The sequence below is a fragment of the Colletotrichum truncatum genome (genome assembly GCF_014235925.2).
Source record: "Colletotrichum truncatum strain CMES1059 chromosome Unknown Contig_0007, whole genome shotgun sequence".
Classification (NCBI taxonomy): Eukaryota; Fungi; Ascomycota; class Sordariomycetes; order Glomerellales; family Glomerellaceae; genus Colletotrichum; species Colletotrichum truncatum.
The window spans coordinates 95,697-115,047 of NW_027222404.1; the positions used below are offsets into that span (position 1 = coordinate 95,697).

General features: G+C 42.9%; 3 protein-coding genes across 3 annotated transcripts; 2 read left to right on the forward strand and 1 right to left on the reverse strand.

The window, feature by feature from the left end:
* Positions 1-140: 140 nt before the first annotated feature.
* On the reverse strand, positions 141-780 carry CTRU02_210407 (uncharacterized protein; the record flags this gene model as incomplete). Its single annotated transcript, XM_036733577.2, has 3 exons — positions 141-444; positions 501-628; positions 685-780. The coding sequence occupies 3 exons, from the start codon at positions 778-780 to the stop codon at positions 141-143; spliced, it is 528 nt and encodes a 175-aa protein (XP_036574669.2).
* Positions 781-5,717: 4,937 nt separating this feature from the next.
* CTRU02_210408 (uncharacterized protein) lies at positions 5,718-12,065 on the forward strand (the record flags this gene model as incomplete). The annotated part of the gene is made up of 1 exon (XM_036733576.1): positions 5,718-12,065. One exon carries the CDS (start codon positions 5,718-5,720, stop codon positions 12,063-12,065), a length of 6,348 nt encoding a protein of 2,115 aa, XP_036574668.1.
* Positions 12,066-12,411: 346 nt separating this feature from the next.
* On the forward strand, positions 12,412-13,698 carry CTRU02_210409 (uncharacterized protein; the record flags this gene model as incomplete). Its single annotated transcript, XM_036733575.1, has 1 exon — positions 12,412-13,698. The coding sequence occupies one exon, from the start codon at positions 12,412-12,414 to the stop codon at positions 13,696-13,698; it is 1,287 nt and encodes a 428-aa protein (XP_036574667.1).
* Between the last annotated feature and the right edge of the window lie 5,653 nt (positions 13,699-19,351).

Sequence of the window (19,351 nt, forward strand, 5' to 3'; positions counted from 1 at the left end):
AAGACCCAGCGTATAATAGTAGTCCTTCTCACAAAACCATTCCAAAGCACAAAGCTAACAATTCACGACTCTGGAGATAGTATCGACTATAACAAGAAGATGAGTATTCTACGGCTGATTATGTTGAGCACGGCCGTGGTTTAAATGTGGTGAACAGCAGTAAGTTTAACTTGATCACCCGACCGAATTCTCTGGGTCAACTTAACCGTCTGCTCCTCGTGACTATTGCCGGCCAAAATCATTTCAACTAAATTGATATTTCCGGATCTAAAGTTGTTCTCAATGTCGGTGACAGTAGCGATTACGCCCTCAGCTTCGCGGTTGTAAATGGTGATGATCCACTCATTCACATCCTCTCGAATGATATGAAATTGGACATTATTCACGACTGCGGTCACGCTCAGACCAAGCTGTCGCGGAAGTCGGAGGATGGATTCGCGACGCCTAAATGTTGAACTGGTCAGAAGGAACAAAAGCAGACGACGTAGAGGTAGACCCACTCAATATCACCGTGTTCGATCGACTCTCCACCCACTGCTTCAGCACGAACAGCTATGCCGCTGACATCGCCATTAGTAGGGGCAGCAAGGGCCGTGCCCAAGAACAAAGTTGTGAAAATGCTAGACAGCTTTACTAACGAACGGTCAGCCGTGATGCCAGTCTTGGAAGGAGGGGAATGCGTACTTTTCCCAAGTGCGTTACAAAGCGAGAGTGTGTAAAGAGCGATTTGTGATGAGAATAACGGTAAGTAAGGACCGGTGGCTTGTGGTGAAGCGACATTGACACTTGGGCAGGGGAACGCCCAATTAAATAAGTAAAGGAGACACGATAGTAGCGACGCGACGGCTCTTCTCGCGGAGTTGATGAACAGACTAGTGACCGGGCCTCAACGGAGCTGTCCGGCCTGATATCTGATGAAAGTCTATTAAAACACCCACGGTCGTGCATCTCCGTGTCCGGAGCTAGCCATTGAGTATCGAAATGAGTGTATGTAGTCATGCGTATGGCTATTTGAAATTGTAAATGTGAGCAAAAGTATTTAGAAACCAAATAAAGAAGGACATAGTTAATTAATTCATCTATTTGACATTATGGAAATAGTAACATCTAGTAGACGTGTTCCTCTGCTCCATTGGCGTAGATTGGATCGGGTTTCTCGGGTTGGTGGAGTTTACAGTTTGGACTATCGAGAGCCCCAAGTACCCGTTAGTTCGCCATCGTGCCAATCTCTACCTAAAATAAGCAGCATTTAAACTCTGTGCGGAATAGCAGTTTTAGCATGGCTGTATGACCAGTATGACTCGGCTATGAGGTTCTCAATCATGATGTTAGGATATCCTGGACAAAGGATATCCTTCGGGTGTTTTACATCTGTCCACGTAAGGTACAGACAGTTGCCAGTTCACCCACGTAGTTTAGAACTTGGAAGAATGATTACAGAACCAACAGAATACTTTGATCATCCCATAAGCTGCAACGTGTAGTGCGCAAAGGCTCAAAGCCCATTTAACACTCTGGATGTGGGTGGCAGGCCTCGCCGGCCCGTCACGTGGGCTGACGGCCGCCACCACTGGTCTTAGCCAGCCTCCACAGCCCTCTAGCCAGTTAGTTAGTTCTTCCACCAACAACACTACTTTTCCCATTCTGAGCGTTCTATGCCGGTTCTCGCCTATAGGTTATAAGCCTAGCGTTATTCTTTCGGAATAACGTCGTTTTACCTATTTTTACTTATTATTCTATTCGTCTATTAATTTTCTATTAATTTACGAATTTTTACGATTTTATTCGCTTTATTTACCTTTTTATGCGATTTTCTCGCTTTCTTTCCTCTTTGCTAACGAATTTTACTTTCTAACGCGATATTGGCTGCCTAGCATATACGAATATCACGTAGCACGCGACCGACTATTATAACCTACTAGTTTTATAAATACTACGGAATTCTATTATAATAATAGACCTTTTAGTTATAACTATACTTTTACTTCGATTTCCTCGTTCTTACGAGAATTTAACTATTTTAGCTTTGGTTTTTAAACTAGCTTATTAGTTTCTCGTATTTTCTATAAATATTTATTCTTCCCTTCGATTTACTATATTTCTATAGTTAGATCTTATAATTCTACTTATTTCTTATATTCTTATATAAGATTCTCCTTCCTATATAATATTTATACTTCTTTAATACTATTTACTTATTAATACTTTCCCTTTCTAATAGTATATATAGGTAGTAGCAAAAGTAAGCTATCTAACGTATAGATATGCTTCTAAAGCTATAGCCTTAGAGAAACGCTTATAATCAAGGTATAATTATAAGTCTATCCCGTACTATTATAATACCCTTACTTTTACTTTAAGATATTTTAAAACGACTTTAAGACTATCTTTATACTTTTTCCTTACTTAAAAGGTAAATCTAACTAGAATATATAGCATATACTTATTATAGCAACCTTGCGAGGATACGACTTCGAGATATTCCTCGAGACTAACGTCCCTTGCCTTGCTAACCTTATTATTATAAAGGAATAGAGAAAGAACTATAACGTTACGTATAGTTTTTTTATAAACGCTAGTAAATCGGTTCTTAATAGACTTTACATAGTAGGTTAGGTTAACGATAGAAACCCTTACGAATTATAGTAAGCGTTTAAGAAGTATATTCTAAGAATCTTATAAGACGCTATAGCTACCTTTATTAACAAGTTTGCTAAGACTATTACTAACGATTATAAGACTTTTTATAATGCTTTTAATCGCTATTACTACCTTAGAAAGCATATTAAGACTATTTACGGTTATCTACTAGACTCCTTCCTTACTATTTTCCTCTTTAACTTTTTTAAAAACTGACTTCCCGATATATATAAGCATTTTATATCGAAAGGTACTACCTATCCTATATAGAATAAAGTAGTTAATACGATTTATATACTTACTTAAGACGAGGATTAAAAGCATAGTTATACTACTATTTATAATATACCTAAAGGCAAGTCTGCTAATAGTAAAGGTCTTGTCTTTCTAGCTATTACTACTACCGTTACTTTTATTATTACTTCTTTTAAGGAAAAGAAGAAGTATAACTATTATAATTATAATTACAAGACTACGAAGTATTATGTCGCCTACCTTAATCTTATCTTTTTATACTATATTAACTAGGATAAGTTAATTAAAAAAGTAAGAAAGTATATATATAGCAATCGCTACTATTAGGATTAGCTTACTTTTATTAATAATACCTACTAGACTATTATTAAAGTATTACCTACTATCTTAAGTTAGTCTGCTTTTACCTCTATTGCTAGCCTAGTAGTTTTTACTACTGCCTGCGATAACCTTATTACTTAAGACGATATCGTTCTCGATTCTAGTTATACTATTTTAACTTTTAATAACTTACGATATTTCGTTAAATATATTAAAAAAAGCAATTTAATACCTTTTACTTCTACCTCTAATACCTTAGTCTAGTTACTTAGCATAGGTACCGTCTTCTTCTAAACCCTAGACCTTACTAACCTTAACGTTATTTACGATTAGATACTTTATAACGTTAAGTATAACCTTTCTAGCCTAGCTAACTTACTTAGCCTTAGAAAACTTCGTCGTAATTACGTAGAATATAATTAGCAGACCTTAAGCCTTATATACGTAATATAGCATACTTCCCTTGCTAAAGTTTATTAGGTTTCTAACGTTTACGTTATTAAGACTTATAATATTAGAAATTATATGCTTTAAGATATTGCTATCAGCCTTATAGCCTTCTAGGCTACCTAGCAACCGTCTCTTAAACTAATATACTGCCGGCTAGTTTATACTTACTTATTACGTATTATAAAGGCTTGCCGCCGTATTAGCATTCGGTTTATAACGTCGGAAATTAATACTTTCTTTTATAAGTCTTGCTATCTTAGTAAATCTACTAAACGGATTAGTCAAGACTACTTACTTCTACTTATAAGTATTAGTAATAAAATTTACCTTAATTTTGTTAATATTCTTCCCTTATTAAAAAGGGAACCGTTAGGTTTTATACTTTATAGATAAGTATAGTAGTTACTACTAGGTTATTTTTCTACCTAACTATAAGTTTACTACTATCCTAGTAGCTATTAAGAAATAGGATACTAAATTTTATAGTCTTACTAGCCTTAAGCCTAAGGTTTAGGTTTTTAATAATACTCTTAAGCTAATTAAGGTTTTTAACAACCCTTACTTCGAAGGTACTTACTATAATACGACTATTGCCTATATGCCTTTTATAAATAGTATTATTAAGCATGCTAGTCGTATTATCGTCGAAGGCGCTTAGATATAGCTAATTAATATATCTCTTTTAGAGGAACTATAGGATTATAGTATCGATTTAGTAACTTAGATTCTTAACCTCTTGCCTATACCTTCTAAAAGTAACTTAAGCCTTTACGAGATTATAGCAAGAAAGCTAAACTTAGCTGCTAAACGTAAGGCTTCCTATATTAAATATCTCCGAACGTTTAGCTATGCCGCCTATATATATAAGAAAGGCTTTCGACGCCTTATATGCTTTGCTAAGATAGAACTATAAGTAATTAAGGGATTTCTTATTAGTTACGGTTCTCTTCGTAGTTATATTTACTATATTTACTTACTTAATCGAAAGGAGGTTATTCGTTATAAAGATATTTAATTTCGTAAGGAACTATATAAGATAGTATTGCTTCTAACTACTAGCATACCTAATATTAATAAAATTAAATATAATACTATGTTTATTAAATTAGATATTATTATCTAGTATAATATCCGTTAGAAGCTTATTAAAGGTAAAAAACCTATAACTAGTAATCCTAAGCTAGATAAAACTATCGTTAGGAAAGCGATAATACCTACTAATATATATCTTATATCTCTACTATTAGAAAGTGTTGGAACGGTAGGTAGGAATCTCGTAGATAGTACGATATCCTTATAACAGGGTATTAGAGTAAGGGAACTTGTACTTATGAAGTAGGGCTTTAATAGTAAAGAATGTATAGGCTTATATTGAAGCTGAGTTGGTTGAGGAACTAATAGCTAGCTAAGGGAGAGAATTAGGCTAGTTATATAGTAGTATAACGTCGCCTATAATAGCTAATATAGGAAGCTATAAGCTAGGTTTAGTATACGTAAGTATATACGTCAACTAGCTTATAAAGCAGCTTATAAATCAGACTAGAATCTTCTTTAACTAAATAGACTTTTAGATAAGGTTAAAGAGAGTATTCCATAGGGATCTGAATGTCATATGTTTAAACTAGCAAGCAGCCATTCTGTCACAGTTCTATGAACAGTCATCAGGGGCACGTGATATCTCACGTGCTGGCCGTACCCGTATAAGAGACGCCCTCGACAGCATCATCGTCAGTAGACCAACTCAATAGAAGACCAACTGCTTATACCTACGTTTATCAATTCATCGTTGTTTATTGCCTTGTGACCGTTTGTTTGACTTCTGCACTATTCTATTTACATCTCTGTTCTTATCACGGTTCCGACCTCTGCCTGTTGTAGCCACGTGCTAGCAGGAAGAACTGTGACAAGTGGTAGCACAACTTAATCTCGATCAATTTTTTCTCTCGATTCAACCGCGATACATCGCGGAGAATCTCGAGGGAAACACCCTACGAGCCTACTCGCTCAAAATCACAACCCATACCTCGACGTAGCCAACGTAGACTTACACGATGAGTTACGCAAATAACCCGAGGTTAAACAACGGTCATCGCGAGACAGCGAGACGTCTCCTACGATATTGGGAGACATATCCCGATGATCCCAAAACAACAAGAATTTCAGACTCCTTCCGAGCATATACGAGTGTTATAGCGTTCATCGCGTGGAATACGAATATCGGCCGAATCGACGTCAGATACGACGATAGAACCTGGACTCAGGCAACGCAACTCGAAGACAGCTGGAGGATAGAGAATTACGACTATAACGAGGCGGTAAATAGCATCGCCAGGGCGATTATCTACGCCCGAGAACTCCAGGACCTTCAAGGACAATTCGGAGAACCAAGCTCGGAAGAGTCAGACATCACGAAAAGCAAGCAACCCGTGAGAAACAACGAAACCACCGAACCAGCGCCAATAACGCCGCCAACACAGCTTCAACAGCAAGAGCAACAACCTCCTGGGGCACCACTCAAGCACGGCCAATACGAGGGGAATCACGAGGACCCCCAAAAGCCACAGTCAGCGGTATCGGATACAACCGCAAGCCAACCTCAACAAACTTTTCAGCAAGCGGGACCGTCAAATCAACAACAATATACGAAACCGCTGCAAGCCGAGGTTATTCCTCTAAAAACGGAGGCACGAGTCATGGGGACCCCATCGGAGGGAACGCAATTTATACCGAGCCAGGGATGGAATCCTCAACAGCAATATATGCCCCCCGGCACAGGAGGATACCTTCCCCCTCAGGGGCAGATGCCATACCCAATGGCAACGGGATTTCCATCCTTCCAGACTCCACCGCCCCCTCAGATGCAGCAGCAGTTCGAGGCAATGCTAATAAACGCGTTCGGAAGGTTGTTAGGCACAGCAACGCCGGGATCGGAACTACCGAACCCAGGGAGGAGATTCGCGGCCATAACGAACATTCAGCAACGATACGGAGTATTCTGGCCCGACGCCGACAGCAAGTACGGCAGGGAGCCCATATTCCACGACCGAGAGACACCATGCTACCGAGACGTAGACCTATGGCTCTCGGCGATCGAAGCCAAGATCGTTGATCCTTACGCCCGAGACGAGGTCTTCAGAGAATGGCAGAGCCTACTTAGAGGCAAAGCACTCAGCTGGTGGGAATATCACCTCGGGCCCGTGGAAAGGAACCAGTACAAGGCCCAGGGATGGTTCGGCCTGCAGAAGGGACTGAGAGCCCGCTTCGGGCCAACCCAGATAGGAGCAATCCAATGGGTAGTATCCAACAAGTTCACCGTAGAAAAGATCGGTAGCAACAAGGACATCCGATTATTCGCCCAAGACTGCTTCAAATATGGCAGAGCATGGTTGGGATCGTCAACGCCCCAGCAGCAACTACTCACGATATTCTACAACGCTCTGGACCCATCTCTGCAACGATTTCTCCACGAACCAACGCTTAATGATACGGTTGAGAGCTATCTCAGACTCGCCGAGGAAAAACGCGGAGTTATTCGAAGATACCTGCAGACCCCAATCGAGGTTCTTCACACAACCGCCCCAGACAGTGAGGATAACGCTCTATGGGGAGAACCACGCCCAGCCTGGAACAACAGGAACCAAGAGAAACGCGATTTTCCCCAGCTACAACGTGACCAGCCCCAATGGCAACAAAAGAAAACGCAACCCAACTGGAAACAACAAAACTGGAAAGACCGCAAACCCTGGAACGCACAGCAGAAGTTCCCGAACTCAAGGCGATTCGCCCGGTATAACCGTCCGGGTCAACCGCCTAACGACGCTAAGTTCGTATGGGAAGACGAATCGGACGAGGACATGATCAATCACCTCGTCGATCACGGGTATATCCTCGAAGACGTCGTAGAAGTCCCAGCGGCACAACCACAAGAGGAAGAGGTAGCCCATACAGGATGGACTAATGACGTTGCCTTCCGCGCCCACGAGGCGACCACTCCCAAGGCAGAGATCCCTCCCCCATCTCCTCAAATACAAGAGGAAGTAACGGTAGTCACGACGGCGTATCAAACAGAGCCCCAGACGGAGCCGCCTAGCGACTTCGCTGGAGTAGCCGTGAAAAACCACGAAATCAGAGAGTTGCCGAAGTTAGCACCAGGCCAAATCATCGACGCTCAGACGAAACCGAATAAGCGTGGCATGCCCTCGAAAAGAACACACCTTCGACTCCACGTCAAAGCCGACGACAATAGCGAACCAGACGAGGTGTGTATCGACACAGGAGCCTCAACCATACTAGTTGAAAAGTCCTGGGTCACACGATTCGCCCGCAAATCGTCTTTTCGAGCGATCGAACCAAGGAAAATGAACGCCGTAGATTCCACCTTCCAGGTCACAGAAGAAGTAACATTTGACTTCTACGTCCCTGGTAAAATAGGCGAGACAGACGTGAACGCACACGTCATTGTCACAGCAGGGGTTGTCAACATGCTCGGAGCAAACCTATTGCTCGGCACCCCCTTCTGTGAGGAACACGGTCTCGTCGTGGACTTCAACAAGTCTGTTGTTAAGTTTCGATCCGTATTTAATATGGAGGCGCCCGTTGAGTATCGACGGCAGACGCCACCCGCCAGGCGCGTGGAAAACGCCTACGCAGTAACAATTCCACGGAAGAGTCAAGTCTTCGTCCCGGGACGATACAGCCCTCTGCCAAGGGATAGTAACGACGGGAGCGAGACCTGGCACTTCCACCCAACACATGAGGCAGCGATCTACAGTACGGTAGACCTCGCGACCCCAGCGTTATTTCTCATCCACAACAAAGGAAATTCAGAAATACAAATCCCCAAAGGCCACCGTATCGGTCACCTTACGAAACAACCACCAGGGGATATAAGTATCCTGCTCAGCGACCTCGAAGCTGAGAATAACCACGGCAACGCAATGTTCAATGTAACTAATGGGGAAGGCACCCCAGAAGGAAACACCAAACCATGGATAGACGAGATACCAGACTACGGAATCTCTAAACCAGACGACGTGCCAGTGATTCTCAGCAAGCACGGCGTCGAGATATGTAATCTCGACACGGACTTCGCACAACAACTGCGGAAAGTCCTCGACAGGTACGATATTTATCACAATAAAGGTATCATACCACTCCCCGACGAGGAACGCATGCGAATCGACCTCGTCGACGGATGGCAGAACCAAAAAACCAACATAAAGGTATATCCACTCGGTCTCGAAGACCTCGCAGTCTTAGACGAAACCTACGGGCAACTTCACGCCGAGGGAAAGATGGATTGGGCTGACGGCAAGCCAATTCCGATTGCCTGTCCTCTTTTCATCGTATGGCGACAAACGGAGACCGCGAGAAAACCCAGAGTGGTCGCAGACTTACGCCCACTCAACCGCCTAGCGGTCCCAGACGTTTACCCCTTGCCAGACCAAGACGACATCATGAACGCGATTCGTGGCAAGAAAAGAATTACCCTCTTCGACGCCACCGGGTTCTTTCACCAGTTGCCTATCCACTCGAAGCACCGTAACAGGATGGCAGTGATAAGTCCCCGTGGTATCGAGATCTCGAACGTAGTGCTCATGGGATTCAAGAACTCGCCGGCTTACGCCCAACGATTCATGGATCGCATCTTCCAGGACCATAAACACTTCGTTCGCGCGTACATCGACGATATCGTGATCTTCAGCGATACCGACGAAAACCACCTTAAGCATGTTAAAACAGTCCTCAACATAATCAACAACAACAGGCTCAACATAGCAGCGAAAAAGTCATTCGCTGGTTTCCCTTCCGTGAAACTTCTCGGCCATATCGTGGACGGACAAGGGATACGCAGAACGGACGATCGAATCGCTGCATTTAAGAATCTCAGGTTCCCAAAAAACCTTAGCGATCTCGAGAAATACCTCGGAATGGCAGGATGGCTTCGAAAAGACATTCCATGGTACGACGTGATCGCAGCCCCCCTTAACGAAAGGAAAACCGAGCTAGCCGCGATCCTACGCAAGGAGGACCAGTTGCCAACAGGCCTCAATAGGGCTGTAAGAACTAAACGGTTCCAACGTACGACTTTCGAGCCAACGCTAGAAGAAACGGAAGCATGGGAAACGTTACAAAAGAATCTCTGCGACCAGGTCGTGAGATACCACCATAACCCAGAAAAACCCTTATTATTTAAGATCGACGCTTGCAAGGGAGGATTCGGGCTTATGGTGTTCCAGATGGATATTACCTGGGACGGCGTAGGAATTCCCGGAAAAGACATCCCACAAAAGCATATCCAACCAGTGCTGTTTCTCTCAAAAGTAACATCCCCAACAGAGAAGCGATACTTCGCGACCGAGGCGGAGGTAGCAGCAGTGGTGTGGGCAGTAAGGAAACTTAGGAAACTGGTGCAATCAAACAGGAACCCAGTACAGATCCTTACGGACCACGCAGCCACAAAGGGAATTCTCACCCACACGTCGTTGAGAACGATGGATCTCAACAAAGCAAACCTTCGGTTGGCGAGTGCCGCCAACTACCTCTCTCAATTCAACCTCAACGTCACCCACGTCCCAGGGAAACTCAACGTTGTACCCGACGCTCTCTCGCGTCTACCGTTGCTGGTGGCAACAGGTAGAGCAGACCCGTTCGAAGAAAGCGACGTACTCGCAGATATTCACGACGATGAGAATATCGCAGCTTTCAACTCAGAGGACGACGAACGGTTGGGAGAACCAGGAGGGTTCACGATTGGGATAGGCGAAGACTTCGCCAAAACCATCGTTGAAAATTACGAAGCCGACCCAAAGTACGGAAAACTGATCCAGCAACTCAAGAGACAACAAGAGAGTGGCGATGAGTGGTGGTCACCTAAGGAGGCAGACGACGAGGAAAATCGCGCTCGGAACGAGAGGCGCACGCCGATTCGTCGTCGAATCTCCCCGTGGCAACTATCAGAGACAGGCTTCCTATTCCACCGTGCGTATGATGGGACAAAAAGGCTGTGTATCCCACGCAAAGCCGTCGTGGAAGTTCTCAGCCTTGCCCACGATCAAAAGCACCATTTCGGCGTAGACCGCATGCTAGCAGAGCTAGCCAGCTTCCAGATACGAAACAAGCGATCGGTAGTAAAGCGATATATCGCCTACTGCCCGAGATGTAAGGAAAACCAAGTCGACCGGCAAAGACCACCAGGCACCCTGCAGCCGATTCCAGTCGTGGGAATCCCCTTCGATACCGTAACAATCGACTTCGTTACCGATTTACCGAAAGTAGAAGCACGAGGGAGTCCGTGGGCACTACCTGGATTCGAGTGGTTTGATACGCTTGCGCCCACAACGGACAAATTCTCGAAGAAAGTTATACTTCTACCAGGCCACACCACGTACGGAGCCAAGGAGTGGGCAATAGTCCTTATTAGGGCCTTCCAACTAGCTGACTGGGGACTTCCACGTCGTATCATCAGCGACAGAGACCCCAAGTTCATCTCAGCCGTCTGGACCGCGATATTCCGCACTCTCGGAGTGAAACTGCTCTTGTCGACAGCCTACCACCCACAGACTGACGGCCAGAGCGAGAGAACAAACCAAACAGCGGAAATTGCAATCCGATTCCAACTTTCAGAGTACCCGGAAACCCCATGGCCAGAGGTTCTCCCAGCGCTGCAACACAACCTCAACAACTCGTACACCGCAACGATCGGGAGATCTCCCAATGAGGTCGTATACGGATTCAAGCCTCGAAGCACTCTCGACGTCATCGCGGAAAAAGACGCTCCAACCGAGTCTATCGACGTCATAAGAAAGATATACCAGGACGAGGCAGCGGCTTTGATCGATATAGCGAACTCGCTGAGAAAGGAACGCTATGACAAAAAGCACTCAGACGTCAGATTCTCCGTTGGCGACGAGGTTTGGATAAGACTAGGGAAGGGCTTCCACTTACCTGGCCAACGCCATAACAAGTGGACGTCACGACGTATGGGCCCCTTTCGAATCGTTCGAATTGTGAGCCCAACAGCTTACGAAGTCGACCTCCCGGCCCATTGGCGAATTTTTCCAATCCTATCGGTAGCGCAGCTATACAAGCCAGCCCAGGGAGACGACCCATTCAACCGTGAACAACAGCCGCCCCAACCTATCGAGGTTGACGGCAGCGAAGAATGGGAAATCGACCACATTGTGAGCCGCAGAATCAACCGGAGAAAACGCGAGCCAAGGATCGAATATCTCGTTCGCTGGAAGGGATTTACCGCAAGGTTCGACACCTGGGAGCTTCGCGAATCGCTTGAGACCAACGCAGCAGAGCTCGTCAACGAGTATGAGGCGAGATATCCCGTCGACGCGGAGGTTACACCAACCTACCGCTCCAAGCGACGCCAACAACGAAACAACTAGAACAATGTCGCTATTCTGCGACAAAACAGCTGATTCCTAATAAAGCGATATCAGCGAGATTATTCCCTTTGTTAACGTAATGGAATTTCGCACAAAACACTCGTTCCTTCCCTTCGTAGGCACTTGCCTCATAGGCAGCGAAAAACTCTGCCTTTTCACTTTCACCACCACCACCACAAAAAGTGAACTTTTCCTACTATATAAATCCCACTTCCACCCACACAACAGAAAATCAACAAATCTCCCACTTCATAACACATCACAAACCCCTTCTATTCTCATCAAGACTTTCAACTTACCACTACTACACGTCCCAATTGCGAGATTCGACATCAAGAACGCGAAGATGTCTTCCCAACGCACTCGCCAAGACACCGACGAGATCGCCGAAACCCCCACCGGCTCCGTCGCAGCCCCCGGAAGCGACGTAGGCAACAACGAGACCCAGACCGACGACGAGAACCTCGGAGACAACTTCGGCCTGGCCGACGAGGAACTTCACGTCGTCAGCGAGAGCGCCGCCGAGGAAATCACCGTGGCCGCCACTGAACACACTGGTGACCAGCAGGACACCACCATGTTCGACGCCGACGAGGCTAACAAGGCCCACGAAGCCCACGCCGAACCTACCGAGACGGTCGAGGAAGACCAGCCTAAGAGGACCAGCAAGGGCAAGGCCAAGACCAGGGCCAAGAAGAGCAACCCCGAGCCAGTTGACGAATCCAGCGAGGAGGAGGAGTCCGACGCCTCAGCCGTCGAGGCCACTCCCGCCCCCAAGGCTAAGAAGGCCAAGGCTGGCAAGAAGTCCGGCACCCCAAAGAAGAAGAAGCGTGCCGCTACCAAGGTCGATAGCACCCAGGTCCGAGACGCTAAAAAGCGCGCCCAGGACGCGTTCGCCTTCTACCCGGACGATATGTTGCTCGAGGAGATCGAGGCTTGTCTTGACAACTTCACCGGCCCAGCCACCCCCTCCTCCAACCTGTTCATTCGTCGCGTTCAGGACGCTTGCAAACGCGCCTACACCGCGTACAACAACAACGCCTCGTACACGGAACACTTGCCGTCCCGCGCCCAGGTTCTCGCAACCGTCTTTTATACTGGCGACGGTCAGGTCAACGGTACCATCGCGGGCCACCTCATTGCTGTTCACCGAGCCGACCTCCTCTCAGTTCCCCCGCTCGTGAATATCAGCTACATGACCGCCACCGATACAACCGCTCGCAAGCAACTCAAGAATATGGAAAAGGCGCTTCAGGCTTTCGAAGGTGACGTTCACGGAATGAACGAGACGGTCACCAAGAATGTGAAGAAAATCGTTGACGGCGTCAACGAGGAGATCATCCCTCGCCTCAACGAACTCGACGAGAAAGCCCAGTCCACCGTCGACGTCGCGAGCGTCAACGATCGCCTCAAAGCACTCGAAGCGACTGCTGCCAGCAAGGAAATGATCGCCGCAGAGGTCAACCGCGTCATCGCTACCAAGGATGACGAAATTGCAGCCCTCCGCGGTAAGATCGTGGAACTGCGCGAAGCTGTTGCCAAGTTGCAGAAGGGCGACAAGCGCGTCGCCACCGAGAACATCGCAGGCCCGGCTAAGCAGAGCCGCTTTAGTAACATGCTGGACCGCGATTAGGATAGGATTTCATCGTCAGGGTCGTGATTCTTCGCGATAGATGGGTAATGGAAGGGACAAATTCATGTAATTAGTTTTCATTTTTACTGTCGATCGGGACGATCGTCTTTTTTTGGGAGGGGCACCTGTCACAGTTCTATGAACAGTCATCAGGGGCACGTGATATCTCACGTGCTGGCCGTACCCGTATAAGAGACGCCCTCGACAGCATCATCGTCAGTAGACCAACTCAATAGAAGACCAACTGCTTATACCTACGTTTATCAATTCATCGTTGTTTATTGCCTTGTGACCGTTTGTTTGACTTCTGCACTATTCTATTTACATCTCTGTTCTTATCACGGTTCCGACCTCTGCCTGTTGTAGCCACGTGCTAGCAGGAAGAACTGTGACACATTCTTAGCTAGTTACTTTTGTAAGTCCTACTAAGTCTTAGATAAGACTAAATAGGATAAATAAGTAAAATAGAAGTATAATATACTTATACTTCTAACACCCCCTCTTTTATACTATTTAGTAGAAAAGATAAAAGGGTAATTCTAGTTAATACTAGAAGAAGGATCTAAACCTATAAGTTTAATAAACTTAATAAAGTTAGGTCTAGATAGAGGCTTAGTTAACCCGTCAGCCGGCATACTAGTAGAAGGAATATAGGATATAGAGATATTTCCTTTTTCTACTTCTTGCCTAGTATAATAATAGTATATCGCCGTGTGTTTTGTTCGATTATGATATTCTGGGTTATAGGCTAGGTTTAGGGCTCCGTTATTATCGGTTTTGATTGGTATCGGCTTATAGTTAAAGCCTAGTTCAGATAGGAGACCTTGAAGCCAAATAGCCTCTCGTATAGCCTCTTGAATGCCGTTAAATTCAGCCTCAGTTGTAGAGAGGGCTATAGTTGATTGTTTCTTAGATTTCCAGCTAATAGGGCCACCGTTTAAAGTAAATAAGTAGCCGCTAGTTGATTTCCTAGTAGTAGGGCAATTAGCCCAGCTGGAATCCGTATAGCCTATTAATTCAGGCTGTTGAATATTCGATTTAGACTTATAGTTAATACTAAAGTCTTTTGTAGTTGAAAGGTACTGAATTATACCTATAACTGCCTTTAATAGCGGTTGAGTAGGATTATGAAGAAACCGGCTAATAAAGGAAACACTAAAGGCTAAATCAACCCTAGTCATATACATAGTGTAAATCAAAGAGCCAACTAGATGTTGATATAGTTTTAATAGCTCTTTAGAGGGTTGATAGTTAGGGTTATTCTGCCCTAAGTCTTGCTTTAGAATTCCGGGAGATATAGGGATATCTGAGCCTTTGAGGTGTTTAAAGTTGTTGTTTTCTAGGATTTGTTGAATATAGTGGCTTTGAGAGATTTGTAAAGACCCATTAGGTCTATCTCTAGTGATCTTGAGACCTAGAAAATAGCTGATTTCGCCTAGATCCTTAATTTCAACGAATTTAGAAACCAATAACTTAAGCTTCTTTATTTCGTTAAGATTCTTAGCGAATATAATAAAATCGTCGACGTGGGTTACTATGATAATAGGATTGTCCTTATTATTATTATAGTAGGTTGCCTCGTCGGATTTAAGAGGTTGTAGGCCTAGTTGTTTAAATATAGCCTTAACCTTAAGTTGCCACTGTCGAGGGCTCTGTTTTAGGCCGTATAGGGCTTTTTCTAGCTTTAGAACCTGATTACTAGTAGGATTATATCCTATAGTGTTTTGTTTAGGGTTCTGTTTAAAGAATTCAGCTAGAGGAATATTAGAGGGATCTAAATAGATATCTTCCTCTAATTCGCCGTTTAAAAAAGCTCCTATGATATCGATATGATGAATTTCCCAATCGTAATAGGCGGCAAGGGCAAATAAAACCCTATAAGTTGTAGGGTTAGACCCTATAGCGAAAGTCTGGAAATAATCGATTCCGTAACGTTGTTCAAAGCCTCTAGCCACAAGGCGGGCTTTATATTTATCGATTTTTCCATTAGGTAATAATTTCCGCTTAAATACCCATCTAGCCGTTATAGGCTGGGTTGAGGCTAACTTAGAATTTATAGCCTTAAAGGTGCCTTTAGAGATAAGTTGGGAAATCTCTTGATATATAGCTTTAAGCCATTTGTCTTTTTCAGGGCTTTTAAGAACCTGTTTAATAGTAGACGGTTCCTTAGTATAGTAACTAGAAAAGAGATAGTGAATAATATAGTTATTCTCTTTAATAGTTATATATTCCTCCTTGTTCTTAATAGAAGGAAGCCTGATTTCGATTTTGTTTTCAAAGTCTTTAGAGACTATAACGTCTTTAGAGACGTCTTTAGAGGGTATAACTTCTTTAGCTTCTTTAACGTCTCTAGAGACGTCTTTAGAAATACTAGAAGTAATGGATTTAGAGGAATCTTGAGCCTCTTGTTCCCCCTCTCTTATAGTATTTCGTATAAAACGAATATGAGTAGCCCTTATGATTCGTGATTTATAAGGCTTAGTAGGGCAGTATATAATATGAATATTCGTTGCCTCTGTATAGAGGTATATGCCCTCTTGAGTATAGGTATAAACCTTATTCGATTTGACTTGTTTTTCCTTAAGATAATATATATAGACCGAATCTCTTATGTTATATAAGGAAGATAAATCAGGTCGATTATCCTTATTAGGAAATATATAGTTGAAAAATGCCTCGTATGGTGTAATAGGGAGTCTTGAAGTAGCTGTATAGTTTAATAACTTAATAACAGCTTTAAAGACTTCATCCCATAGAAATAGAGGTAGTTTTAAAGCTAGTAATATAGTTCTAGCCTTTTCAACTATGATTCGATTTGCTCGTTCAGCTATACCGTTTTGTTCTGGCGTGTATGCAGTAGTAAGCTCTATAACTATCCCTTTAGGTTTAGTATAGGCTTCTAATTCGCTTATAGCGAATTCAGTACCATTATCAATTCGTAATGACTTAGGGTACTGGTTATACTGCGTATAATAATATTCTAGCTTATTTTGTATAAGAGATAAGATTTTATCCTTAGTAGGACTGAAATCTATATCTCTATAGCTAGTATAATCGTCAGTATATGGGATAGCGTAGATATTCCCAGCTATAGTAGAAGGCGTAATCTTAATCGTATCGATACATAGTCGATCGAGAGGTTTAGTAGCCCTGTTATAGTTAACTATAGACTGTTGTCTAGTTAACTTAGCTTTCTCACAGCTAGGGCACTGTAAATCGTCCTTTTTAAGCTGGTTGATAGGAATCCCCTTAGTTATCTTAGCTGTCTTATATAGGTAAGAGTAACTAGGATGTCCTAATTTGTTATGCCAATCCATAGTAGGATTAGTAGGGTTATTACCCTTAAGATTAGGGTTATTTTGACCCTTTAGACCCTTAGGGTTAGGGTAACCTTGTAATTCCTCAAAAGCCATATAGTTAGAGGCTTCAGAATCGGAAAGTTCATCGATTCTAGAGGATAAATCAACCTCGTTATAATTAGAGGTAGTAGACTTTTTAGTCTTATTAGTTGAGGAGGACTTATTCGTCTTCTTATTCCTCAAACTATGAATATCAGGTTCTAATTTCCCATATATAGATAGGAAAAATCCCCTTTTAGGGATATTTAAGGCAGCAAAGGCTTTGTGAGACGGGGTATATAAATAATTCCCGTTAATATAGCCTCCTGAGAGATAGTGCCTTAGACCTGAAATAATATTTATAGGGAAATCCGGTATATATAAGGCTTGTTCAAGCCTAATAGTTGACCTTTGACCTTTAAAGTAGAGCGGTAGGTCTATAGTACCTTGGCCCTTAGGTTTTATAGGTCCAGCGCCTGTTTTGACTTCTGGGAGGTTGTCTTTAGAAGTATAGGCTGTAAAGAATTCTCTACTGTTAGCTATGTGAACAGTAGAACCGGAATCATACAGCCACCAGTTCTTAGGACTAGAACTAGAACTAGGGCTATTAGGCCTCTTATTAAAGTAACTAGCATCAATCCCACTATAATATTCTAAATTATAGAAAGAGTAGGAGTTGCTAGGAGGCTGTTGGTTTTCCCTTTTATTATTGCCTTTTAAGGCATTAGGTCTATAGTTAGACCTCTTAGTCTTTTTAGACCGTTGTTGAGACTGTTGCCTATGGATATAGGAATTAGACATAGGGGTGTCCTCATCACGCCTATTTTCATCTAATATATCCGTAATAAGGGCTTCTAAAGTAGGTATCTCTTTAGAACGTAAGGCAGCCCTTTGCCTTTCAGCCCAAATAGGAAATGATTTTGATAAGGCAGCTATAAAGACCGTATTTTGGTCTATAGTCTCGATTTTTGCTCCTACAGAGGCTAATTTAGATAAATAAGCCTTAAAAGAGCTAATAAATAGATTTAAAGAGCTATAATCCTCGAATTTAATAGCGTGGAATTCGAGATATAGCTGTTGCCTTAGAACCGGCCCGGAACCTTCATAGGTATCCTTTAGTAACTTTAGGGCTTCTGCTGGGTCTTTATTATTAAAAACCAGGCTAAGAGGTTCTGGCTGTAAATTTTGCCTTATAACTAGTAAGGCTTGTGATTTTTGCTCTTCGGTTATAGCTGAATATTTCTCTTGATCCTCAAAGTATTGGGATAAATTCAGCAATTTAAAATAGATTTGAAGGGTAGTAATCCAGGTATTCCAGTTATCTATACCCTTTAATCGTTGATTTTCAGGCATTAAACAGCCTGTAACGGCTCTTATAGCAGTAGTAGTAGTCGTAGTAGTCGAAGACATATTGACTTTTAATAGGGTGCTTATTGCCCTTAAATATAGGGACTTATAGCCCTTGGGTACTTATTGCCCTTGAGATAGGGGACTTATAGCCCAAAAACTGCTTATAATATAGGGAATTTATCCCTTAATAGGCTGCTGAAGATACTAAGGAGCTATGCCTTGAGTAAATAACAGGTATTTTGCCTTGTTATTAAGTGCTAAGCCCTAGGATATGCCTTTATAATAGGGTATATAAGCACTAAAAGCAGCAAGTAATATCTTAGAATAATAGTTTCTAAGACGTAATCCCCTTAATAGTCTCGTATTTAGTAGTACTAAGGACTTACACTTCGTCTGCCTTAATAGTACTAGAATAGAGTTAAAGTTTTAGACTTTTCGTCTTAGGGGAATATAGCCGTTATAATAATAACCGTTATAATAATATACGGTTTAAAAGAATAATAAATATAAATTCCTAAAACTTATATCGTTTATAGGAATAAAATAGAGTTTAAGATATTTAATAACCGAAGAGTTGAGGATAAAAGAATAAGTAAAGTTATTACTCCGCTGGGCTCATAACCTGTTGGAACGGTAGGTAGGAATCTCGTAGATAGTACGATATCCTTATAACAGGGTATTAGAGTAAGGGAACTTGTACTTATGAAGTAGGGCTTTAATAGTAAAGAATGTATAGGCTTATATTGAAGCTGAGTTGGTTGAGGAACTAATAGCTAGCTAAGAGAGAGAATTAGGCTAGTTATATAGTAGTATAACGTCGCCTATAATAGCTAATATAGGAAGCTATAAGCTAGGTTTAGTATACGTAAGTATATACGTCAACTAGCTTATAAAGCAGCTTATAAATCAGACTAGAATCTTCTTTAACTAAATAGACTTTTAGATAAGGTTAAAGAGAGTATTCC